Source organism: Mauremys reevesii, linkage group 2, assembly GCF_016161935.1.
Source record: "Mauremys reevesii isolate NIE-2019 linkage group 2, ASM1616193v1, whole genome shotgun sequence".
Taxonomy (NCBI): domain Eukaryota; kingdom Metazoa; phylum Chordata; order Testudines; family Geoemydidae; genus Mauremys; species Mauremys reevesii.
The window spans coordinates 145,147,498-145,172,280 of record NC_052624.1 but is presented as its reverse complement, the minus strand read 5'-3'; the positions used below and the strand labels follow the sequence as shown (position 1 = coordinate 145,172,280).

Here is a 24,783-nt window from a genome sequence, read left to right as displayed (position 1 = left end):
CTTCAGAGAAAGGGCTAACTCCCCGGCAGTAGCAGCTGGGGGTAGCTGCCCCCCAGGCAGGTCTCTTCCGGGCCTCTATGGGGACGTCTACACTGCAAAAATACACCCGTGGCAGTGAGCCTCCGACTCGGGCTCACGAGGCTTGTGCTACAGCCTTAAAAATCCCCTGCGATTAGTCCCCAAAGGGTGATTTATATCCCGCTTTATGCACCCTGGCTGAGCTGTCGCTCCTGTTAGCACCAGCGTTGTTTCTTTCTTACAGCATTCAACATTGCTGCAACTCATGCTCTCCCTTGCACCTGCCCGGATAGTGAATTAGTGAGGCCAGTGGGCTGCTGCAGCCGAGTGCGGAGTCTCATTCTGGTTGTGCACACGGCTCGCACTGAGCTCGCCTGCATGTTTAATACACTGTAGTGCACAGTGGTGTAGCTGTGTCGGTCCCAGGATATTAGAGACAAGGTGGGTGAGGTCAGAGCTTTTAACGCCGTTACCTCCCCCACTTGTCTCCCTAATACCTTGTCTGCATTGTGTTACGGAAACCCAAACAGGTGCACGGGGGCATCAGGCAGCTTGATGACTCCAGGTGTAGGAGCCCTGGCTTAGAGAGCCGCAGATGAAGGATGCTAGATCCATAGGAAGAACTGTACTACAGTCCATGGAATCACCTGGCTTCCTGGAGTCCTGGCTGTGGACTAGGGCACCTAAGCAAAGCAGATTTTTCGAAGACTGGCTCATGAGCCAGAGCTGAATGCAGGTTGCATGGGCAGCCTTCAAGCTGGCATCTCCTAACACTTGAGTGTTTTGACTTTTCAGCCTGAACATTCTGCTAATGTTAGATGTCGACAGGGTAATTTCTGTTGGTTTTTAAAACTGTAGCAACACCCAGCAGTTCATCCTGTGGAACTATATTGTCTCCCTACATGGGCCACCAGCAGGCCTGGGGTCATTATATCTACAGACCTCTGCCACCTGAGCTAACTGAGTAACTGGCAGGAGTAGTAGGCTGTTATCTTCTATGCGGGCCTGTCACTAGAGAGGGATAAGACATACACACTTTGCCGGGGGGCTTCATGGCTATTTCCTAGACAGCAGAGGAATGGGGAGACTCAGGACTCCTGGGTTCCATTCCAGGCTCTGCTGGGGAGTGTCTCTAGTGGGGACAGACTCTTCTGCTCCCATCCAGCTCTAACCTCTCCTTGTCCTCTTCCTCTGCTGTCCTGCCCCATCCTACATCTCCTGTTCACCCTCCCCCATTCCTCCCCTTCGGCATTGTGGCCTGCAGGGGGAATTGCTGAATGCATGGGACAGACAGTCTCCCTGATCCCAGCACCAGAGCAGCCGCAGCCTCTAGGAGTTCTGCTCAGCCCCTGCAACCCTGGGATGGCACATGCTCATTCGCACTGTGGGGATGGAGCAAGCAACATCTGGTCACATGTGAGGGAATGGAGCGCGCTCAGTGCAGATGGAATCTTTGGAGAATTTAGCTGCCAAACTCTAACAAGTCTCCATTGAGCATGTGTGAACTGAGATTTTAGGGGCTCATCAAATGGCCAACTTTAGGTGAATTTTCATGGGGATGGCAAAAGGCACCTCACTGATCCTAGGGCAACCTCCCCCCTGCCAAATTTCAAGTTCTTCCTCCAAAGCATGGAGGTGTTAGAGCTTCCCAACAAAAGGGCTACAAGATATTTTTAACACATACAAAGCCATGTATTTCCCCCCAGCCTCGGTCTTGGAAACAGAGGAACCATTTTAGCTGAAACTTTCCAAATCAGTTCAGTCTGTGGCAGACCCTGGCCTGGAAAATTTCATCCCTGAAAGTTTAAGCTTGTAAAGTTATACATAACTGAAAACAGGGGTTCATAATGGGAAGTATCAGACCACCTTAATAATAGGTGTCGCTGCTTGTTCCACCTAAAAAAGCTCCAGTGGGAATTCCTACACATCACCCATTTTACACAAACCCTTGTCCCTTAGATCTGCTCTGTCCAAAACTCTCAGATAAAATCTATGTTTTATTTGCCTGTGCAGCACCTAGTCTTGGACCAGGGCTCCTAGGTGCTACCAGAATATATCTTTGGGTGAGGCTGGTGCGGGGAAAGCCAGTGCCTGTGCCATCCCTGGGGACAGAGGCTGTTAGCAGTGCCGCCAATACCAAGGGAGCACAAATCCCGAGCCAGGCTAAACAAATCATGACATTTTTTGTATTTGCTTTCTGGGGTTTGAGCCATTGGGGTCATGTTGCGGGTCACATTATCTCCCCAACCACAAGAGACAGAAACTTATTTACTTTTCAATAAAATGCCAGCAGAGATCCTCTTGTCATCCCGCGACTCTGGGAGCTGGGGCTTGTAGGAAAACAGCCAATATCGCGAGCCCTGTGATGGAATCACAGGCATCAGTGACCCTAGTTTGGGCTCCAGGAATCTCACTTGTTAGCAGCCCAAAGTTTGCTAAAAATCTCATTGATCCCTGGAGTCTAAGGCCTGGAGATGGTGCGATGCATCTGGTGCCTGCAGGACCCTGGCCAGAGAACATCCCCCGGGGGTCCTGCACACAGCCCGATCTCTCGGGGCTGAGCCAGTGCGTGTAACCAGCTGTGGTACATGGCCCCTAAGTAATACCAGGCCTCCCCTGGCCTGCCCGGGGCTGGCTTTGTCTCTCGGCAGGGCACGGCGGGTTGAACCAGCTGGGCGGGGCCTTCGTGAACGGCCGCCCGCTGCCGGAAGTGGTCAGGCAGCGCATTGTGGACCTGGCCCACCAGGGCGTGCGGCCCTGCGACATCTCCCGCCAGCTGCGAGTCAGCCACGGCTGCGTCAGCAAAATCCTGGGCAGGTAAGCGCAGAAGCGGGAGCCCTTTGCTGGCTGGCGGTGGAGCCGGGACGGGGCCTCACAGTCTCCCGGCCAGCCACACCTGCCTTCCCAGCAAACCCCAGCAGAGCTCCCCCAGCTTGCCCTCCATGGGAGGAGCCAGGCCAGGAGCTGTTACAGGCTGGCACAGCTTGCCGTCCAGTCTGGGAACGGTCCCCCTGCAGAGATCCCAGCCAGTCTGGGCAGAGCTAAGGGGACGGAAAGTCTGGTCTAGTGGCTAGCGCACTGTCTGGCACTCAAGAGCCTGGGGTTCAATTCCTGGCTCTGCACCAGATCTTCTGTGACCTTGGGCCTCCCCCTGTATTTCTCCATGCCTCAGTTTCCCATCTGTTAATGAAGACAATGATCTCGGGCCCTGCGCTTGGCTGGGGTCCTCTCGGGCAGGCAGCTGTCAGCATGGCGGGACAGGACTCTCTGCTCAAATAGCTGCAGAAACTACAGTCCCTGGTGAATCTCCCTGGCAGCTCGGTGCCATCCCCACACCTGGCTCCCAGCAAGGCTAGTTGGCTGGTGCAGAGTGGCAGGGAAACCCTCACCCCACGCGGGAGCCAGCGGTTCCTGCTGCCAGTGGTGGGCTCTGGGTGGATGGTGCCAGGAGTTTGGTAGTATGGGTTCTTCACTCCAATATTCAGTGCATCCCCTGCCACTGGTTAGTCTCTGAAGTGCACGTGAGTTACTGTGCAGCATGCCCTAGGCTGGGGACAGTCCTGCAGGGCTTGGGAGAGGCTGTATGGGGAGGGTCATTTATCTGCAATAAGTAATTTGACCAGCCCAGGGTCCCAGAGTAGCACCAGACACCACTGTGACGGGCACAGTAGGAACGGATGGCTGGAGGAAGCGGGACATGCCTGACCAGGTAACAGCTTGATATAGTTCCCTGAGGCTGGACACCCCCTGACTATTTACAAAGACCCCATCTGAGACTGGGTGATGCCCTGTTCCCCCTCTGTGCCTCGGTTTCCCCATCTGGGGCTAAAGTACTTTGCGATGCCCCACAGGCAACTCAGTGAGCTGGGAGGAATCAGCTGTTTATTTCACTCCGAGCGATCGCGGTGCTGTGCTGAAAGATGAGCCCCTGGCTCATGCCATAGGGAGGGTATCGCAGCATAGCCTCCCAAGAACTCATACCCCGGCTGTGCCCGCCATCCGCTTCCCTCGGTTTACCCGGTAACCCTCTTGCTTTCTCTATTGGAGTAGGTACTACGAGACCGGCAGCATCCGGCCCGGCGTGATTGGCGGCTCCAAGCCCAAGGTAGCCACCCCCAAGGTGGTGGAGAAGATCGGGGACTACAAGCGGCAGAACCCCACCATGTTCGCGTGGGAGATCCGTGACCGCCTGCTGGCCGAGGGCGTCTGCGACAACGACACCGTGCCCAGCGTCAGCTCCATTAACAGGTCGGAGCCGGGGGACCCCATCTCCCCTAGATGTAGCCAGTCCTGTCCCCTCCCATCTCCCAGGAACCCCTCCTGTCCATTGGGGATCCCCCACTCTCATTTAGCTGGGACCCCCATCCATTGGGAAGGGAAGGGAGGTGCCCGACATGGGTCTGGTGGGGTTATTAGGCGTTGGTACCACTTAAATCCCACAAGGCCTGGACACCATTTCAGTCCTGGTTCCTGTGAGATTCGGGGGACTCCCTTTCCCCTCTCTGTGCCTCAGTTTCCCCATCTGGAACATGGGGCTAAAGTACTTTGCGATGCCCCTCAGGCAAAGCGGGACTGAAGTGGTGCCTAGGACTTTGCCCAGGGATGAATCTCCCTTCAATCTGTACTAGAAACCACTCCCTGAAGTCCAGGGGACCTGCTTCCAGCTTCCTCCCAGACAGGAGTCGGTCCAGTCAGTCTGTGCTGGAGCAGCCCGATTCTCACACTGAACACGCCCACGCTCAGGGCCTGCCACTTAATTTCTCTGATGCCCTTTCTCCCCATCAGAATCATCCGGACCAAAGTCCAGCAGCCATTCAACCTCCCGATGGACAACTGCGTGGCCTCCAAAGCTCTGAGCCCTGGGCACAGCCTGAGTGAGTTCTGGGGCAGGGTCTCGTACGGGGGCTGGGTGTTATAGTGGCTAATTCCCGGGGCCGCACAAGGTCTGTCTCTAGAACATTGTCCCTCACTCCAGTGGGGCGGGAACGGAGCCCACAGATCTCAAAAGCACCCACCGCTCAGTCGGCCCCTCTGTTGGCTTCCAGGCAGTAACAGAGCTGGGCAAAGAGTGGAGTTTGTCAAAAATCTCTGGCCATTTGGAAAAGTTCAAAAAACCCGTCTGGGGTTTAACTAAACGTTTCAGTTTTGAGCCATTTTGAAGCAAAATGTCAGTTCAACCCCCACCTCCTCCCAAAACGGCTCTCCCCCCCGCCGAATCTTGTTATTGACCCCCCCTCCAACAACCATTTCAATGGTGAAATGTTTCGGTGGCCCGGAATCTGCATTTGTCCTCCCCCCGCACCCAAAAGTGTTGTCCAAAATATTTCTCCCAGCTCTATTCATGTGCTCTGTGTGGCCCAGTCCCTAGATCGGCACAGCCGGCCGTGCTGGGTGGGCTACAGAAATATGGAACTAGCCCTCGTGCCCAGGCCTGGTGGGAAATTTTCCACCTAAACAATGGAAACTTGAGTTTTCAACAAAACGGAATTTTTTATGAAAAGTGTCAGTTTCCTGCAGAAAAATCTTGATTTTTTTTCCCCATAAAAAACCCCAAATGCTCCCAAACTGAAATGTTTCAACTCAGAAATGTTGCCATTGTGCCTCATGGGAATTGTAGTTCATTGCCCCATATCACTGTTCTCCTCTATGGACTGGGCTTCCTGGCTGGGGACATCTTCCATGATGCCCCATAGCCAGGGTCTCCCGGCAGCCACGCTTCCGTGGTGCATCATGAGAGATGTAGTCTCACTAGGGATCCTGGCCTATGTGTGGTGTGACACAAGGCACCCAAACTACAACTCCCAGAAGGCAGCATTGCCAAATAAATTGTTTTCTGTTTTTTCCTGAAATTTTTCAGTATTTAAATTTCCGCCAAAAATATTGAAAATTTCTGTGGAAAATGCCCTCCATTTTTAACCACCCTATGCCATTGCCCCCAGGCAGGGAACCGGGCACAGAGAAGGGATGGGTCACACAGCCAGCTGGCATCAGGCTTGGAGCTCCCAGAGTCCCCGGTGCGCCAGGGACATCCGCAAGGGATGATTCCTCAGGGTCGCCTGGGACACCAGTCTTGTCCCGTCCTCGGGGCGGGTGGCACGACCAAGCGCCATGGGCGAGGTGCCCCGGCGTCGCGCTCGCCCTGTCTCCTGGCGCTCGCTCCAAGGCTTGTTGACCGGGGCAGGGGGGTGTTTTCAGTCCCCAGCTCGGCCGTGACCCCCCCGGAGTCACCCCAGTCGGACTCGCTGGGCTCCACCTACTCCATCAGCGGGCTCCTGGGCATCGCCCAGGCCAGCAGCGACAGCAAGAGGAAGATGGACGACAGTGAGTGGGGGTGGGACAGTGCCGGGGGCAGGGTTCTCTGGGGCCGGCCTCCGATGCCAGGGGGGTGGGTGCGAACGCCCCATGATGGCGACAGAGACCTAGCCCGGGGGAGGCGGCGCTGAGACTGGCTGGGCCCAGGGCGGCTCCCATGTGGCTCCAGAGCGGCTGCCTCAGTCCCACAGAGGCTGGTGTCACTGTCCCGTGCCCAGCCCAGAGGCCCAGCAGGCAGCAATGCCCTCTGCAGTGCCATCATGCTGCCGTGTGGTGCCCAGGCATACCTAGGGCATCTGGACCAGGCCTGGAGGAGCTATGGGCTGGCAGTGAAGGGCCGGTCAGGGATTGGGCTGTGCCTGTGGCTGGGGGCATTGGTTGGGGATTGGGCCGTGCCCGTGACTGGTTGTGGGATCGGGCCATGCCCGTGACTGGTTGTGGGATCAGGCCATGCCCGTGGCTGGGGGGTCAGTTGGGGATCGGGCCATGCCAGTGGCCAGGAGGCTGGTCGGGATTGGGCCATGCCCTTGGCTGGGGGCGTTGGTCGGGGATCGGGCCGTGCCCGTGACTGGTTGTGGGATCGGGCCATGCCCGTGGCTGGGGGGTCAGTTGGGGATCGGGCCATGCCAGTGGCCAGGAGGCTGGTCGGGATTGGGCCATGCCCGTGGCTGGGGGGTTGGTCGGGGATCGGGCCACGCCAGTGACTGGTTGTGGGATCGGGTCATGCCTGTGGCTGGTTGTGAGATCGGGCCATGCCCGTGCCTTGGATGGGGGTCTCATGGCTGCTCTGCCTGGCAGGCGACCCGGAGAGCTGCCGGCTCAGGATGGACACCCAGAGCAGCGCCAGCGCCGCCCGCAAGCACCTGCGCTCCGAAGCCTTTGGCCAGCCCCCCCTGGAGCCACTGGAGTGCCCCTTCGAGCGGCAGCACTACCCTGAGGCCTATACCTCCCCCAGCCATGCCAAGGGCGAGCAGGTCTGGGCCATGCCCACCGCTCTGGGGGATGAGCAGTATTGGGAGGTCCCAGCGGGGTGGTGAGCAGTATTGGGGGCCCCCTGGGGTGAGCAGTACTGGGGGTTTCCCAGTGGGGGGGAGCAGTATTGGGGGTCCCAGTGGGGGGATGAGCAGTATTAGGGATCCCAGAGGGGGTGAGCAGTATTGGGGGCTTTCCCATTGGGGCTGAGCATATTGGGGGTATCCCAGCAAGGGGGTGAGCAGTATTGGGGGCTTTCTCAGCAGGGGGGAGCAGTATTGGGGGTCCCAGTGTGGTGTGAGCGGTATTGGGGGTCCCAGCAGGGGGGGTGAGCAGTATTGGGGGCTTTCCCGGGGGAGGGAGCAGTATTGTGGGTCCCAGTGGGATGTGAGAAGTATTGGGAGGGTCCCAACAGGGGCGGGGTTGAGCAGTATTGGGGGTCCCAGCAGAGGGCTGAGCAGTGTTGGGGGCTTTCCCATTGGGGGGAGCAGTATTGGGGGTCCCAGTGGGGTGTGAGCAGTATTGGGGTCCCAGCGGGCAGCTGAGCAGTATTGAGGGTCCCAGTGGGGGGTGAGAATATTGGGGGTCCCCGTGGGTTGTGAGAAGTATTAGGAGGGTCCCAGCGGGGGGCGGTGTGAGCAGCATTGGGGGGGTTCCCAGTGAGGGGGAGCAGTATGGGGGTTTCAGCAGTGGGGTGATTGGGGCCTCCTGGGGTCAGCAGTACTGGGGATCCCAGCAGGGGTGAGCAGTACTGGGGGGGTCCCCTCAGGGGGTGAGTAGAACTGGGGGGTCCCAGTGGTGTGTGAGCAGTACTGGAGAGGTTTCCCAGCAGGGGGCTGAATAGTACTGGAGGTCCCAGTGGGGGGGTGAGAAGTATTGGGAGTTCTCATGGGGGCTGAGCAGTACTGGGAGTCCCAGCAGGGGGGATGACCAGTATTGGGGGTCCCCTGGGGGGTGAGCAATATGAGGGTCTTAGGAGAACTCAGGGGGCTGAGCCTTACCAGGGGTCACTGACCTTTCTGTTGCCCCCTCGCCCAGGGTCTCTACCCGCTGCCTCTGCTGAGCAGTGCGCTGGACGACGGCAAAGTCGCGCTGACCGCTTCCAATACGCCACTCGGCCGCGGCCTGGCCGCCCCCCAGCCGTACGCGGCCGTGACAGGTAAGGGCTGACCCTCAAGTCTTGCCCCCAACAGCCGGGGGAGTCTAGGGCCGGCTAGGGCTGGCGTGGGCGTGAGGAGATGCCAGAGGGTCAGGGCCAGGGGCCACAGGGCCAGCACCTGCCAGGACCCTGCTGTTTGGGGGAGCCTGCAGGAGGTTCTCCCAACTCAGCCCCTCCCTACAGAGCCAGCCCCCAGCCCAGCACCCGCCAGGGAAATGAACCTCTGAGGAAGACAAATAGGAAGATGGAATTTCTGTTGGGACCCTACTCCAGCTCCCGACAGCACAATCCTGCCCCCACTGCGCACACACGGTGACCCTCACTGCACAGCCTGCCCCACACTGCACAGCCCTGCCCCCACTGCACACACACGGTGACCCCCACTGCACAGCCTGCCCCACTCTGCACAGCCCTGCCCCACTGCACACACACAGTGACCCCCACTGCACAGCCTGTCCCCACACTGCACAGCTCTGCCCCCACTGCACAGCCCTGCCCCCCACTGCACAGCCCTGTGCACCCACCCGCCACTACATAGCACTGACACCTCCTCCTGCCCCAGACCCAGTACAGCTCCCCCAGTGCCAGTACATGGCCATGGCCACTGTGCAGCACTGCCAGCCCCAGTTCCCCTTCGCCTCCACTCCCTTTAACCAGCTCTCTGCTGCCCAGCCCCTCCTGCCCTGCCCCCGCGCTGCCAGCTGCCCCTGCCCCACCAGTGGGCCAGGGTTGGGTGGGGAGTGCGGGGAAGGGCAGGGGATCCAGTGCCCCCTTTGTGATCCCACCCCCTGGCTCCAGATCCCCAGACTGGGCGTCGGCGCCTACCCTGTGATCATTTCAGCCCATTTTCATTTCATCTCCTGTCTCTTTTTTTTCCCACCATCCCCCCCCAGACCCTCACTCCCCCTTCCTTGTAAAGCAGGAGACCCCCGAGGCCTCCAGCCCGAGCGCCACCCCTTCCTCTTTATCTAGTGCCGCCTTTTCGGACCTGCAGCCCGGGCCGCCCTTCAGAGCCTTCCCCCACTGCTCCGCCATCTACGGCCAGTTCCCCGGCCAGGGCCTCGTCCCAGGTACGGCTCCGGTGCAGCGGGGGCTGTTGGCAGCGGCTGGCATCTAGCAATGCAGGGACAATCCCCGGGGTTCTAGACTGACAGCCCTCCCTCTGACCTGAGCTGCAAGACCATGATCAAGACTCACTCTAGAGCCCAGCTGGCAAATCAGGTTCTGGAACCCCCCTCCAGACCCCAGTTTATAGGAGGACATTTCCTTCCAGCCGTTGGTTGGAGATTTGGGTTCCAGGCTCCTCCTTGCAGCTGTCTGTGGGCACAGGTTCTAGACTCACTTGGGGGTCAAGCAGGAGTTTGGGTCTGTGGGCTCCCCTTGGAGAAGGCAGCTCAAGTGGAGTGTTCTAGACCTGGGCAGAATTAATGCAATGCCGGGTTCTAGCCTCCCTCCAGAACCCAGCAGGCCAGTGTGTTCTGGATTCCCTTGAGAGCCCAGGCAAGGGCAGGTTCTGGAGTCTGGCTCGCACTGGGGTCTGGACCCAGGGATGACCAGGTTCTGGGCTCCCTGCAGGAGCCAGGCGGCAGCAGTTCTGGACCAGTGCCCCCCACAGAACCACTGAGGTTCTGCCTTAGCCCAGCCCATGGGCGTCCTGTTCACAGCCCAGGAACCCCTTAGCTGCCAGATCTGAACATGGGCGGGCCCTTCCTCCACCTTGGCTTGAGATCAAAGGCGCATTTCCCCTCCCCGCCCTCCTCAATGGTCCTTTTGTTGGGCTGCGGGCTCTGGCTGGGGGCCAGCTGGGCTGGAGTTCAAACACTGCAGCTGTGCCCTCCCCAGCCAGACCCTGGGGGAACCCTGCCCGGGCTCTCAGACCCCTCCCCACCATCTGTCCTCCCACAGCTTGTCTTTACCCCCCCGGCTAGCTAACAGGGCTCGCCGCTCAGCTGTGTGTCCCTGGCCCCGCACTGCTCTTGAAGAATGGGGATTCTCCAGCGACAGGGATTTGAGTGGCCCAGCCACCTGGCCCCAGGGTTAGAACGCCAGGCTCTGAGGCCTCCCAAGATTTGGGGCAGCTTGGGCCATTAGCTGGGAGCAGGGGCTGTGGCACCGGAGCAGAACCGGACCCACCCTCCTGCGGTTTTATCTCGCATGAGGCCAGTCCCAGCTGCTCCAGAGGAAGGTGCCAGAGCGCCCCCCCAAAGTGGGCTGTTCAGGAATCACCTGACGGTGATGTTTCTCTCTGACACTGCCAGGGGCAGGAGGGGTTATAGGCCAGCTAATGAAGGTGGGCCTGTGCCCATTTATCCATCAGTGTCTCCTCTGCTTTGGAACCCTCCTGGCCCCAGTGCTCCCCAGTGGCAAGGAGTTCCACAGGCTAACTGCATTTGCCACATGCAGCTTTCAGGCTATGGACGGGATTGTGATACCCCCCTTCTTCCCCCCTCCCACCGTGGGGGCTTGGTTCTGGGGTTCTGATCCAGTCCTCAGGGCAGAGGGTCGGGGCGGCGCAGGCCCCGGAGAGCAGGGGGACCTGCAGAGCCGGCTCCGGCCCAGGAGGCCTCCCGCCTTGTCCACGGGAGAGGAAATTGCTGGGTCTCAGCTCGCTGGAGGGTGACGTGAAGGAGGCCACCTGCCAGCTGTGCTGATACTGGGGTGGGGGGACATTACGAGCAGGGGGCACCCCAGGGATCCAGGAATTGGGGTGGGGGGAGGGTTACAGGGCTTGGCTAGCGACAGAGCTACAGACTGAGGACTGGATCCCCTGGCCTTCCCATGGCAGCTATGTCGCCATCTCAGAGCCAGCCCCCTCCTTGCGCCTTCCTGCCCCAACCACCCCGCCCCCTCGGCAGCCTGGTCCCAGAGGGCAGCAACACCATTGCCAGTGGGGCCACTGGCTGGTGGAGGCCAGGGCAGGTCGGGCACCCCAAACCCTTAGGCCCTCTGTACTGGTAGCACAGGCAGCTCGTGGGGTGGGCATGGACACAGAGAGCGCCTGACCAACACAGCTGGGCAGTGCTGCCCAGAGCCCTACAGGCACTCACCTCAGCCTGGTGCTTGGCCACAGGATATCTTGGTTCAAGGCCCAGCTCTGCCACCGACTCCCTGGGGAACGTTGGGTAAATCCCTGCCACGCGCTGTGCCTCAGTTTCCCCAGCTGTAGAAGGGGGATAATCATCCTCTGTAAGTTTGTTTAAACTGCTGGCTCTAGCACCAGGTCAGAGTGGCGCCCGGTGCAACGGGGCCCTGATCTCAGTCAGGATCTGGGCAGCACCTGGCACGACAAGGTCTGATCTTGGTTGAGGCTTCTAGGTGCTACCATAATACAAATCATGGCGTAAAAACTTGTCCCTTGAGCTCTGGGCCTGGAGCATTTTGGCCGTGCTCATTAACCCCTTGTGTCTGCACCCATCCCAGCTGCCTTCTGCTGCTGCAGGTCACCGTGCACCATGCACTCCATGCATTCTTCACCGACGCTCAGGCTGGTGGGTTCATCCCCAGAGTGCAGGGCTGGGGGGGCAGGGGGCTCAGACTGGGATTTAGGCCCCTGCCAGCTCCAGAGTAGAAGAGGGCTAGAAAGACAGGGGAGGGTCACCTGGTATAGGGGGTTAGCACTGTCCAGTTAAACCCTTAGCGTCCGTCTGTCCTGGGGAACGTTCTGGGGTTCAGCGGGGCTGCCACCTGCTAGATGAGCTCCAGCGAAGCCCTCCCGTCTCTCTAGGGCAGACAAAGCTGCCTGGATCCATAAGGGAGGGGCAAGAGACATGGGGAGCCGGGCCAGGGGGGCTGCCCAGAGATCAGACCAGCAGCTCCTGGGGCTGGAGAACAGCATCAGCATCCTGGACCCTAGAGACCCCCAGGGAGGGGAGCGAGATGGCCCACGGTCACCACCAGGGATCCGGGGCTGCAGGAAATTGAGAGGAGACAGAGAGGGGGCGATCCCCAGGTCAGTAAGGTCCTAGATCCCCCAGGGAGATTCCTCTCAGGTCAGTAAGGTCCTAGATTAGCCTGGAGAGATCACCAGGTCACTACAGTACTAGATCCCTCAGGGAGATCCTCAGGCCAGTAAGGTGCTAGATCCCCCAGGGAGATCCCCCCAGGTTAGTAAGGTCCTAGTTCCCCCAGGGAGATCCCTCCAGGTCAGTAAGGTGCTAGATCCCCCAGGGAGATCCCTCCAGGTCAGTAAGGTGCTAGATCCCCCAGGGAGATTCCCCCAGGTTAGTAAGGTATTAGATCCCTCAGGGAGATCCCTAGGTCAGTAAGATGCTAGATCCCCAGGCAGATCCTTCAGGGAGATCCTGCAGTTGGTAGAGCCCCAGATATAGCAGTTCTCCAGATAGGTAGGGAGATCCCATTGGGAGAGCCCTCTGGTAGGTAGAAGGATCACACCTGCAGATCCCTAGGCAGATCCCCAGCTAGGTAGCGGCATTCTGCCTGGCTCCCTGGCAGGCTGATCCCAGGCTCAGCCCCCTGGGCTGGGGTCCAGCTGGGCTGGGGGCTCATTTTGGGGCTGCCTCTTGCCCCCCTCACATGTCCAGCCTTTCACCTGCTATCTATCCCTTCTCCCTTGCAGGGCGCGAGATGGTCGGCTCCACCCTGCCCGGCTACCCCCCGCACATCCCCACCGGCGGGCAGGGCAGCTACGCCTCATCCGCCATCGCTGGCATGGTGGCAGGTAGGGCCGCGGGGGGCTAGGCGGTGCTGCAGGACCGGGGCAGCAGGGGGAGGGCGCAGCGGGCGCTGTGCCGCAGGGCAGCTGCGCTAGGGGAAGCCCTGGGGTAGTTAGCAGGAGGCCCCTCAGGTGCCATTTAGCTCCCGGGGGAGGGCAGGCCTGCGGGACAGGATTGAGGAGCAGAGCTGGGGGTGGGAGAGCCTGGGCTCAGGGATACAGCGCATGGGGTGATTAGAACAGGTGGGGTGATTAGAAGGCAGAATTCCTGGGTTTCGTCCCAGCTCTTGGAGGGGAGGGGAGGGGATTGGAGGGGAGGGGATTGGGGTCTAGTGGTTAGAGCAGGGGGCTGGGAGCCTGGACGCCTGGTTTCTTTCTCCAGGTCAGTTTTGCAGCTGACCGTATCTGTAATGGGCTGAACCAAAACACAAGATCCCCCCGCCCCCCATCAGATCTAGCTGTGAGTTTTGGCTCCAGGGACCCGGGAGGAGTTGTGGCGGGGGGCGGTGGTGGGGGCTGTCTGTGTGTGCAGAGCAGGTGGAGGGGGCCTGATGCTAAGAAATGGGGTGAGGGGGACAGGTGCTGGGAACCAACCACACCCTAATCCCCCTGCCCCCCCCACCACCGGTGTTGCAACCGGCTGTTCCCTGCGAAGGGTTAATCTCTGTGTGCCGTGGGCCGTGCCCCAGGTAGCTGCACGGCTCCCCTGGGCCGGGAACATGCTGAACTGGCTTGTTGCCGCGTTACCCTGGAGATGTGCTTAATGCAGCGTTGAGAATCCAGCGCTGCACCCGGGCCGCCCCAGCCCCTCTCCTCGAGCGTGAAATGAGATTGAAGAGCGCAGGGCGGGGGGACTCGGGACTGGGTTAGACAGTGTGTGCTGGGGACTCCGCCAACCGCCCGCGGCCTGCCCGGCCCCCGGCCTGCTGAGCAAGGCAAGAAACCCAACCGCCTCGCTCGCTGCTACCTCCATCCCCAGCCAGTGCCAGCTGGGCCGGCATGCTAGGGAAACACTGGGCATGGATCGACTAGTCACAGCGATTGGCAGGATCGATCTTTACGTCCATCCACATCTATCAATCTATCCCTATTCACCCCTCCCATCTATCTATCCTCATACACACCCCCATCCTCATACACCGCATCATCTATCTGTCTATCTATCTATCTTAGAATCATAGACTATCAGGGTTGGAAGGGACCTCAGGAGGTATCTAGTCCAACCCCCTGCTCAAAGCAGGACCAACCCCAACTAAATCATCCCAGCCAGGGCTTTGTCAAGCCGGGCCTTAAAAACCTCTAAGGAAGGAGATTCCACCACCTCCCTAGGGAACCCATTCCAGTGCTTCACCACCCTCCTAGTGAAATAGTGTTTCCTGATATCCAACCTAACCCCCCGCCCCCCACCCACTGCAACTTGAGACCATTGCTCCTTGTTCTGTCATCTGCCACCACTGAGAACAGTCTAGATCCATCCTCTTTGGATCCCCCCTTCAGATAGTTGAAGGCTGCTATCAAATCCCCCCTCATTCTTCTCTTCTGCAGACTAAACAAGCCCAGTTCCCTCAGCCTCTTCTCATAAGTCATGTGTTCCAGCCCCCTAATCATTTTTGTTGCCCTCCGCTGGATTCTCTTCAATTTCTCCACAGCCCTTCTGTAGTGGGGGGACCAAAACTGGACACAGTACTCCAGGTGTGGTCTCACCAATGCCAAATAGAGGGGAATAATCTATCTATCCCCATCCACCCTGTGTCTATCTATCTGTCATTGGCCCCTCACCATGGTAGCTGCACTATCTGCAGCACTCATGGTTTAGCTGCATCCTCCCCAGGTGCCCCCGGATTTCGTGCCCTGTGCCCTGGTGCTCACTCCCGCACTCTGTCTGTCCTGGAATGGCCCGTGAAGGGGCTCCCTTGTCCTCCAGAACCCTTGGCCATGCGGGCTGCCCAGCACCAGAAGCGGCTGCCCAGGGGTGATGGTACCCGCCCTGGGTATGCCATGCCCTAGCCCGCTCTCTGGGCACTAACTCCTCTTTCTGTCCCCAGCAGGCAGTGATTACTCTGCGAACGCCTACAGCCATTCCCCCTACTCCACCTACGGTGAGGCCTGGCGCTTCCCCAACTCCAGCCTGCTGAGTGAGTGCCTGGCACGGGATAGGGATGAGGGGACTCCACTGCATGGGGGGTGGAGGGAAGGGGCCTGCCCAGACTCCAGGCGAGATCAGGACCCCGTTGGGCTGGTGCCACACACACACACACCCACCCACACCACAAGGGACGGTTCCTGCTCAGAGCTCCCAAGGTCCCCCAGTGGTAGAGGCAGGACTAGAACCCAGGTCCCCAGCATCCTCTCCCAGTGCCCTTCCCATTGGGCCCCACGGCTTTGCTGTGGGGGCACCGGGCACTGGCTGCTTCCTGCTCTTTGTAGCCACGAGGCCTGGGAGTTGGAGGGTGGGTGGAAGATGGGCATGGGCAGTGGGAACCGAGCGGGGTGTGGGGGCGGAGCTCCTGGTGTGGGTTAACCTGTGATGCTCAGTGAGAATGGTTAATTGTGGCGGGGGGCGGGGCAGGCTGGCGCTCCCCTCTAACAGGCACTGTTGATCTTGCCCAGGTTCCCCGTATTATTACAGCTCTGCCTCGAGGGCCCCTGCGCCCCCTGCCGCTGCCTACGACCACCTGTAGCTGCCATGGGAGCCGCAGCACAGGACCCCCGGACAGGCCCGGCGCAGCCAGCCAAAGGCATTGCTATTTATTACCCGGCGAGAGCGCACAGCCAGCCCCAACGCCCGCAGGGACGGGGTGACACGGCCACCTCCGGCACCGGCACAACTGCTTTGTGGGGACATGGGACGGAGGCATCTGGGCGACGCAGCTCCACTGGGGACAGAACAATGCGGGGGCCCAGGATACCCAACAATGGACAGCACCTCTGTGCCCATCCTGCCCCTTGGCCAGAGACCCCCCAGACAAAGGGGGCTGGACAGGGACTTTTGATCATCACATGGCTTCTAGAGACCCAGATCAGATCGATCTGTCTGTCCCCGCACACCCCGTCTGTCCATCCGTCCGCACCCCCATCCCTCCATCTGTCTGTCCCCACACCCCCCAGCCATCTGTCCCCGTACACCCCTCTATGGATCTATCTGTCCCTGTACACCCCGTCTGTCTATCCCCATGCACCCCTCTATCTCTCTATCCCCATCCACCCCCTCTATCTATCTATCTATCTATCTATCTATCTATCTATCTATCTATCTGGCGATTGCTCTCCCCAACAGCCCCATGACCTGAGGACTGGCTCTGGGACCCTGCTGATTTGCTCTCCTGTGTTTCTCACCAGCCCCATCCCCACCACGGGCTTTCTTCTCTCCTCCCCTCTCGCTGGCCGTCCAGCCACGCTGGGCTGGGCGCAGGACTTGGACGCTCGGCTGGGCCCCGTTGGGATGCAGGCCCTGGAAAGCTCTGTTTGCTGAGGCTCGCCCTGCTGGGCCGGTGTTTGCCAGCGGCTGGGGAGTGCACCCAGGGGCAGCCCAGCTCCCTCCTGCCAGCCTGGCCCCTCCTCCATGGGCAGTGCCAGCTGCCCCCATGGCGCTGCTTGACGGGCATTCCAGCCCCCCTCAGGACCACGCCCGTTGCTAGGTCTCCATCCCAGCCTCACCTTGCTTGTGTATAGACTGTACGTCACCCCCTCCCCTGGCAGGGCGTGGGACAGCCCCCTCAGTTCTCCTCTTTCGCTCTCTCCCCTTTGGATGCTCCTGCTTTTTATTAAAGGTTCAATAAACCCGTTGTCCTGGCGTGCCAGGCGTGCCAGCGTGAGCTGGCAGCGGTGTGTGTGGGTGTCCTCCCTGTCCAGCCCCTGCAGGGGGCTGTGTGGGGCGGTGCCTGGGGAGGGCGATTGGCAAGGCGTGGTACGGTACCCCCAGAGGAAGGGCAGGTGCAGGGACAGGATGGGATCCGCACGCTGCCTGGCTGAACTCCAGCAGAGGAACTCCCTGCTCAAGCTGGATTCGCACTGTGGGCTCCAGCTCCTGCATTGCACCAGTGGGGGTGACCCCTCCCCCATCTGCACCCACCCCGACTCAGTGCGGCTGCAGCGAGAGCTCAGCCAGCAGCACTGGAAAGCAAAGAACCTAGAGGAGAAAAGAGTTGCCGAAAGCTGGGCCCCAGGGCTGGGCTCCGCAGGGTGACTGGTTACGTACAGAGTGTGACCGCGTTTAGCGGCCAAACCACGTTGGGCCCCATTGTGCCAGGCGTGTACGAGCCCCACGCTGTAAATCCCCAGCCCCAAGGCTGCTCTGCCTCCCCCCGCTTTGCCCCTCCTGCCCTGCTCCCCACAGCACCCCCTGCTGGGAGACGCTGGGACTGGAGTAGCTGGGAGCCTCACCCCCAGCCAGTGATCATAAATCAGGGCTTTGGATTGAGCTATGGTTGTGCGTACTCTGCATAGGAGAAGGATCCACAGTCACCCTGGCTGTCCCAGGGTCACTACGCTGTGCCCTGAGACCTCTCAGAGCCACACGGCAGCAGGAAAGAGCCCAGATCTGCCTCCTGCTTGAGAAACCCAGGGATTGAGACCCTGAGGTAACAGACAATCCCCCTCCACCGTCGGCAGGACAGGGCCAGTGACACTCAGGTGTGCAGTTCTGGGCCCATCCTGCAGAGGGCAGTGGTGCTCACACACCCAGTGCAGGACAATATTAACCATTTAGTGCCTGAGGCCAGCGCAGGCTGCCTGGGGCCAGGAAGTCTGCCATGGCCAGCTGCAGAGACACCCACGGTCCAGACCAGAGGGAGCCCCCAAGGGCTAGGACCTGGGGGACCCAAATGAGCTCCAGGGTCTGGCTGAGCCCAGTGGCCTTGACAGAGACCGCCCCCCCCCCCCCGCCCTTTGCTTCACTAGGGTCCAGCCCTGAAACCGCCACCCCTGCTGAGCCAGGGCTGGGCTCCCAGGTCCCCCAGCTCCATCCAGCCCCTGGCCCCACGCAGGCAGCGAGAAACACGTAGTGGCCATGGTCAGCAGCTCCAGCAGCGGGCGAGGCAGCCCCATTGTGCAGAGGTGGGGCAGGGATTCCGGGCTCCAGGCTGCGGAGACGCCAGGGCAGCTTTTTCCCAAGCGCTCAACTCCAATTGACCATTTCGTTAGTGGTTTGTTTCTGGCCTTCATCCAACCCCAGGGTTTAATGGACCCCTCCTCTGCAGACTCCAGCCCGCAGACTTGTCCAGCTGTTGGGCTCCAGTCTGCCGGGTCCGGTCCAGCCCAGGGCAGTACTGAGCAGATGCTGACCCTGCCCACAGGTCACAGCCTGTTATGGGGGAATCCCGAGAGTGCACGGCTGGGGCACAGGGAGTGATGGTTGGCAGCAGTGCGGGGGACTCACCCCACACCTATTTTATGGAGGGAGGCGGCGGTGTCCAGGGCCCAAACAATGCTGCACCTTCGGCCAGCCCCAGATTTGTGCAACAATGGAAGGCGCAGAGCAGCCACCTGGTCTGAGCAGTGGGGAACCCATCCAGGCAGCGTAGGCGCCAGGCCCTGCTGATGCTGGCAATGCGCCCAGGGATGGCACATGGCACACTGGCTCTGGGCTGAGAATCTCAAGGCTGTCTGATGTAGATGTTCATAATAACAAGAAGAGGCCAAAAACAGGCCACCAGGAGAGTGATTTTTGTTGTTGTTGTTGTTGACACTGTCCCTTTAAAAGTCCATGTATTGCTACAACTGCCCTGGGCGCGCCTTGGCTGAGATCAGGGTGCCGGGGTGTCAGGTGCTGTACAAACATACACCAGGTTCAAAAATCATGTCAGGTGCTCAAAAAAATAAATAAAAAAAACAACAACCCAGGAGAATGGCTTAAAAAGTACAGGAGTTAAAACAATAATAAATGTGGGGCTGGAGCCTGGGGGGGGTGTGTGTCACATTTTCAAGCTTTTTGGGGGGGACCACCAGGGCGAGAAACCTACATACCCCTGTGATTTGAAATCACATGAATGTGAGGCAAACCCCAAGCGGTGTGAGACAGGGGATAAAATTGCCAGAGTTGAGGAGACTCCACGGGGCAAGAGACAGTCCCAGACTGACTGAAATAGGCAAGGCAAAGGCAAGAATATTATCCCCATTGTACAGATGGGAAACTGAGGCCCAGACAGACCAAGGTCCAGAGCCTCACAGGAATTTAGCCACCAAACAGCCAGTGAACTCAGTGGAAGTTTGGCTGGGCCAGGATCACACGGGGTGTCAATGGCAGAGCCGGGAACCGAACAAAGAGACGGTTAAGGGGGAACTTGATCAGTCTGTCGCCTAAACGGGGATTTCATAAGGGGCCTTTCAGTCATGTCCCACAAGCCAATGGCTGGTAGTTGAAATGAGACAAAGTCAGATGGGAGCTAAGATGTAAATAGAACAGGAGTACTTGTGGCACCTTAGAGACTAACAAATTTGTTAGTCTCTAAGGTGCCACAAGTACTCCTGTTCTTTTTGCGGCTATAGACTAACACGGCTGCTACTCTGAAACCTGTAAGATGTTTACCAGGGAGGGGAATTAACCATGGGGGCAACTTACTCAGGGCCATGGTGGCGTCTCTATCAAGTGGGGCTGTTTTGCGCCAAGGAATGACTGTGGGGCAGGTCTCTGGCCTGTGCTATGCAGACGATCACAACGGGCCCGTCTGGCCCGGAATCGCTAACCATGAGCCCATCCTTCCTCTGCAGAAGGCCCATTATCAGCTGCAGCCCAAGGACGCCGTTTGCTGTGACTCTCTCTGGGTTTTGAGCACGCCCAGGCGCCTTTCCTTGGAACACGCCCTGGATGGGAGCAAAGCCGCCGAACAGCTGGGCAGGGTGAACGCCTCCTGGCTGTTATTGGTTTATGCTCATCAGCTATAAAATATTACAGTTCTCTCTCCTAGCCCGTTACCTTTAGCGCAGATTTGGCAGTTGCGCTGTGAAAACTGACAGCGCCCCACCAGCAAGGAAGGAGAGAGATTTATCCTGCTGCTGAGAGTGATGGAAAAGAATGGGGGGAGGGGGTGTTGTAGTGAGTGAGAACAACCCATTGGTGAAATAGGCTTTTCCAGAGAATGGGAATAGGCTAAGCTGGGCCTCAGAAGACCTGGGTTTTAGTCCCATTGGCCTGTTGGGTAACCTTGGGCAAGTCACAGACCCTTCCTGTGCCTCAGTTTCCCCATCAGCCAAATGGCGCTCATGACACTGCCCTCCCTGGTGAAGAGCTTTGAGAGCAATGGCTGGAAAGGGCTCAATGTGTGTGCAAGAAGGAAAGTTATTGTCACTTGTATTTATGGTAGGACCTACAAGCCCCAGCTAAGCATGTGCTGGGAGCACAGGCTAACCAGATAGGAGAAGAAAGGAAAGGTTATTAGCCCCCTTTTACATCTTGGTAAACTGAGGCCCAGGATGGGTCAGTGACTGGCCCAGAGTCAAAGAGTCATAGATTCTAAGGTCAGAGGGGCCCACTGTGATCATCTAGTCTGACCTGTATAACCCAGGCCTGGGCCTTCCTTGAGTTAAAGCAGTAATAAGGGAGTCAGTGGTAGAGCTAGGAATTAACCCCAGATCTTCAGTGGCCTTAACCACAAGAAACATAAACAGCTGCCACATTCCTCCCCAGAGGCAGCTGCATCTCAGCACCAGGCGCAGGATCCCTGTGTCTCACCCCAGAGACAGCTGCATGCCCACTCCCTTTGCAGCCCTGAAAGAGCTTTTATTGTTACTCATTCTAAATACCCCTCCACCCCCTATGGATCCACACTCCTTTCCCCTGTCCCATAACCGCCATGAGAAATGCGGCTAAGTAAGCAATGATTTTGATGTGCTGCACTAGCGATAAAATGCTTGAAAAACTTCTGGCAAATTCCAAGTCCTAAGGAAAATAACTTGATTCAAAATGTATTTACAGAATTAAAAACAAAATTCCAGCTCAGAACTAGCCGTACTTCAGGCACTTGCTGTGGGCGGCCAAGGGTTTTGGCGAAACGCTTGCAGAACGGCTTTGGCATGTCAGCTGCACTGTACAACAGGAGTGCGGTTTAGAAACACACTTTGCACCAATCCAGCGGGAAGCCAGACTAGCCAGGCCCAGGCCAGCCAAGTGCGGCAGCTGGTCCTGTTGCCCCCCTAAATCCTGAGATGTTTAAAATAATAATTTGGGGAGGCACTTTGGCCTTTGTTTTCTGGGGGTCCCTTTTTCCAACCCGTGTACAGCCCGTTGTTTTTCTCCCCAACCATGAAGGATGGACACTCTTCTTTTTAAGCAGAAGGTGAGAGTCTTTGATATTCACGTGACTCCGGGAGCTGGGGATTTAAAGCAGCACATGTGGGCAGACTTGCAATGACGTGGAGAGAGCTGGCAGGCCCCAAAGTTCTACCAGGCACCCAGGGTGTGCTCCTCTTTAGGACCCCCTGAACTGTCCCGGCTATGGGGGCTTGAGCCCAGCCCCGATCCTGTAACTTCGTTTGAACCAGGTTCTGGAAGCGAAAGGCTTCAGTGCCCAGGGGAAGAGGGGGATTGTGTCTGTAGCATCTGGTGCCACCTCATCAGTCAACCTGGGCACCAGCCCGCTCCCTGGGGGCATCTGGGCATCACTCCCCACTCGCAGCTGGCCCAGGCCAGAGTCTCTGTGCTGGGGGTGGGCAGCGTTGGTCAGCTCGTGCCCCCCCCCCGAGGGGGCTCCATGGGCAGAACAGCAGGAGTGGGGGAGCCCTGTCCTAGTGCTGCCCATGCTGCGAAGAGGGGTGTTGTTCTCTGCCAGTTGGGGGCCTCAACTGGGTGGGGCTTGTGAGCTCTGAGGGCCTTAACCCCTTTGCTCTGTCCCACCCCAGTTAGCCCCCGCAGGGGCAGGTTCCCGGATGGCTCCCACCTGTGCTCAGGCTCATGGGCTCAGTGTTGCAGCCCAGATGCCACGTGCTGGAGGGTTGGGGGTGGGGATCAGCCCCCCCCCCTCCACCCCTCTCCCATCGATCTCGGGGTGGGGGGAGCCTTGTCCTGGCATCTGGCACCTGGTGGTGCCCACTGAGCAATTGCTGGAGACAGGGTTGGGGGAAGCTAGAACAGAGAACAGGAGGGCAGCTGAGGGGTGCAAGGGGCTGGAGAGCGGGAGGAGGTATGGGGGTGGGCTGGGGAGGATGGGGGACATGGGGGGCACAGGCCTCTTGGGGCAAGAGCTGGTCCTATTTTATGTGGGGTCCCAGAGTTTGGGGTCCTGGAAGGGCAGAGATCGGCCGTACTGTGGGTCCAGCCCCCCGCCCCTGCCCAGCCCCAGGGCTCATCCCCTCCTGCAGGGGGTGGCAGGGACACACACACAGCCCCCCCCCCCAACACTCTCACACTCCATGCAATGCGGGGGTTGTGTGTGGGGAGGGGATGGACGAGCCAGCTGCCTCTCTAGGGTCCCTAGGGCTCGGGGGGAACCTCACAGATTCTCCACAATTGGGTCTGACTGCATATATTTCCCTCTGGAGTGGGGCATCCTCTTCAACTTTCCTGCCCCCCAGCCCTCTGTACCCCCAAACCCTCCATCCCCCAACTCCCCCAAACCCTCCAGCCCCCCAAACACCTGTATCCCCAAACCCTCCATCCCCCAACTCCCCCAAACCCTCCAGCCCCCCAAACACCTGTATCCCCAAACCCTCCATCCCTGCAAACTCCCCCTCCCTGGCCCAGCGCCTCCCTCCTTGTGTGGTTTGTTTTCACGCTCTGTTTTCCCCTCTCCCCGCGGGGGGCTGTTTATCACGGGGGCCCTGAGCCGTCGGCGGCTGCAGGTGCGGGGGGCTGGGGAGCGGAACGCAAGGCAGTGAATCCTAACGAGAAGGGGGGGGCGGGGAGGTGAATAAATAATAGGAAATAAAAGTTCATGATGCAGAAAATAAAAGGCAGATTATACAGATGTGGCAATTTGCAGGATCATTGCGCCTGTCCTCCTTTTAACTGCTGCATCTGGCTTTTCCACGGCCTGCACCCCCGCTCCGCTCCAGGGCATCAGCCGGGAGCCACCAGGCTGGGCTGGGCCCTGGCTGTGCTGTGGCCAGGGCAGGATAGAGGGGCCCCCTGTTATGACACCGGGGACAAGGGGCCCCAGGGTCTGCGGGAGTCCAGCAGCCGCGCTAGAGACCACCCTTTAGACAGCGCCAGCCCAGCCTCAGCTGTATGGAGCATCACAGCCCCTGCACACCATGCCCCCCCATTTAGGCTCAGCTGGGGGGTGCCCATTTGCCCTGAGGTGCCAGGCTGGCATTAGGAAGTGCGGGGCCCAATTTGAACAGTTTCGACGGGGCCCCAGCAGTGATCGCTTTAAAAAAACAACAAAACACGTGGGGCTTGTCCACACCGGGCGGTGCTCCGAGTCTTCGGCGGCAGGTCTTTCACTCACTCCAGGTCTTTGGTGGCACTGACGGACCTGCCGCCGAAGTGCCGCCGGGTGAGTAAAAATTAAAAAGGTGCCTCTAGCGCGGGGCCCGATTTGGGGGAATTGGTGGAATAGGCCTAAAGCCGGCCCTGGTGCCATGGCAGACAGACAACAGTGATGCTAAAGGAGCAGGAGGCACCTGCTGGCCGCCTGACTGGGAAGATGGGGCTGGAACCTGCAGCCTCCCGCACTGGGAATGCAGCCCCCTGCCCACGCGCGGAGAGCTCCGCACAGATGGGCTCCATCTCCCCTAGGCCTGGAAGACCCGGAGGGTGAGGGTGCTGCTCTTTGGAGCTCACACAAAGCCCCCACTCCACCCACACTTGGGAATGGCATGTCCGGGTATTGAGGGACAGCTCTCTGGTGGCTGGGACCTTTATAGCTGTGTAAGGCCCGGTGCCGCGCGATATTGGACGAGTAACGCCGTGTGGGGGTGGAGCCCTGCTCAGCAGGGCAATGACAGGTCCTGCTGCTTTAACACCAGGGCAGGACTGGCCTCCTCCTTCTAACCACCGGGGTGTGGCCCAGCCCCCAGCACCGTGCCAGCAGCCGCAGACAGAAGGGGGCTTTGCTGGGAGGTGGGGAAGGTGGGGAAGCCCAGCGGATGGAGCACAGGGCTGGGCCTCAAGACCCCTGGTTCTAGTCCCAGCTCAGCCGCTGACCTGCTGGGAGACCACAGCCCAGTCACCTCCCTCCCCGGCCTCAGTTTGCCCCCAGCTCTTGTCAAGTCTTTGGGGCAGTAACTGCTTCGTGTCTGAGCACTCGGGGCCCTGAGCTCGGCTCAGACCACTAATGATCCCGACCTCGCCTGCTCACCAGCCCTGCTGCTGCCATGCCCTGAGCAGCAGAATGAGCCGCTTCTGCAGGAGGCTGGAACTGCCCCCCCCCCAGCATGGCCTGCGCTGGCCTGGGGGGCGCCTGCCCCCCACAGCTCTTGGGGATGGGATGGGGGGGCTGTGCTAAGAGGCCCCTTGCTGAGGCCTGTGGGTCAGTTTGTGGCTGGAGTCTGCCACATTCCAAGTCTGGGTCTCACCTGAAAATGGGGGGGGGGGGGGAATCCAACCCCTGACCCCCGTTACAAAAGAGCTGTAAAGATCTCATGATTCGGGGGGCATCTGAGTCACAGGTTCTGGGCTGGGGAGGGGGACGATGCTGCAGCTGGTGGGTTCGGGGGGGACAGGGCAACCTGGGTCTGCAGGGTTCGGGAGTGGAGTGGGGGAGGGGAGTGAGGG

At 59.3% G+C, this 24,783-nt stretch overlaps 1 protein-coding gene across 10 annotated transcripts in view; it reads left to right on the top strand.

The window, feature by feature from the left end:
- Positions 1-17,442, top strand: part of PAX8 (paired box 8) — a 46,004-nt gene extending 28,562 nt beyond the window's left edge. For 2 of the 10 annotated variants that reach the window (XM_039524756.1, XM_039524755.1), the window contains exons 3-12: positions 2,628-2,835; positions 4,066-4,266; positions 4,804-4,892; positions 6,214-6,339; positions 7,129-7,304; positions 8,341-8,461; positions 9,355-9,531; positions 13,038-13,139; positions 15,179-15,268; positions 15,744-17,442. In XM_039524756.1, the coding sequence (XP_039380690.1) occupies positions 2,628-2,835; positions 4,066-4,266; positions 4,804-4,892; positions 6,214-6,339; positions 7,129-7,304; positions 8,341-8,461; positions 9,355-9,531; positions 13,038-13,139; positions 15,179-15,268; positions 15,744-15,814 (1,361 nt within the window). In that variant the 3' untranslated portion in view covers positions 15,815-17,442. The remainder of the gene's footprint in view (positions 1-2,627; positions 2,836-4,065; positions 4,267-4,803; positions 4,893-6,213; positions 6,340-7,128; positions 7,305-8,340; positions 8,462-9,354; positions 9,532-13,037; positions 13,140-15,178; positions 15,269-15,743) is intronic. The other 8 variants (XM_039524761.1, XM_039524759.1, XM_039524757.1 and 5 more) reach the window with 8 other exon arrangements.
- Positions 17,443-24,783: the final 7,341 nt, after the last annotated feature.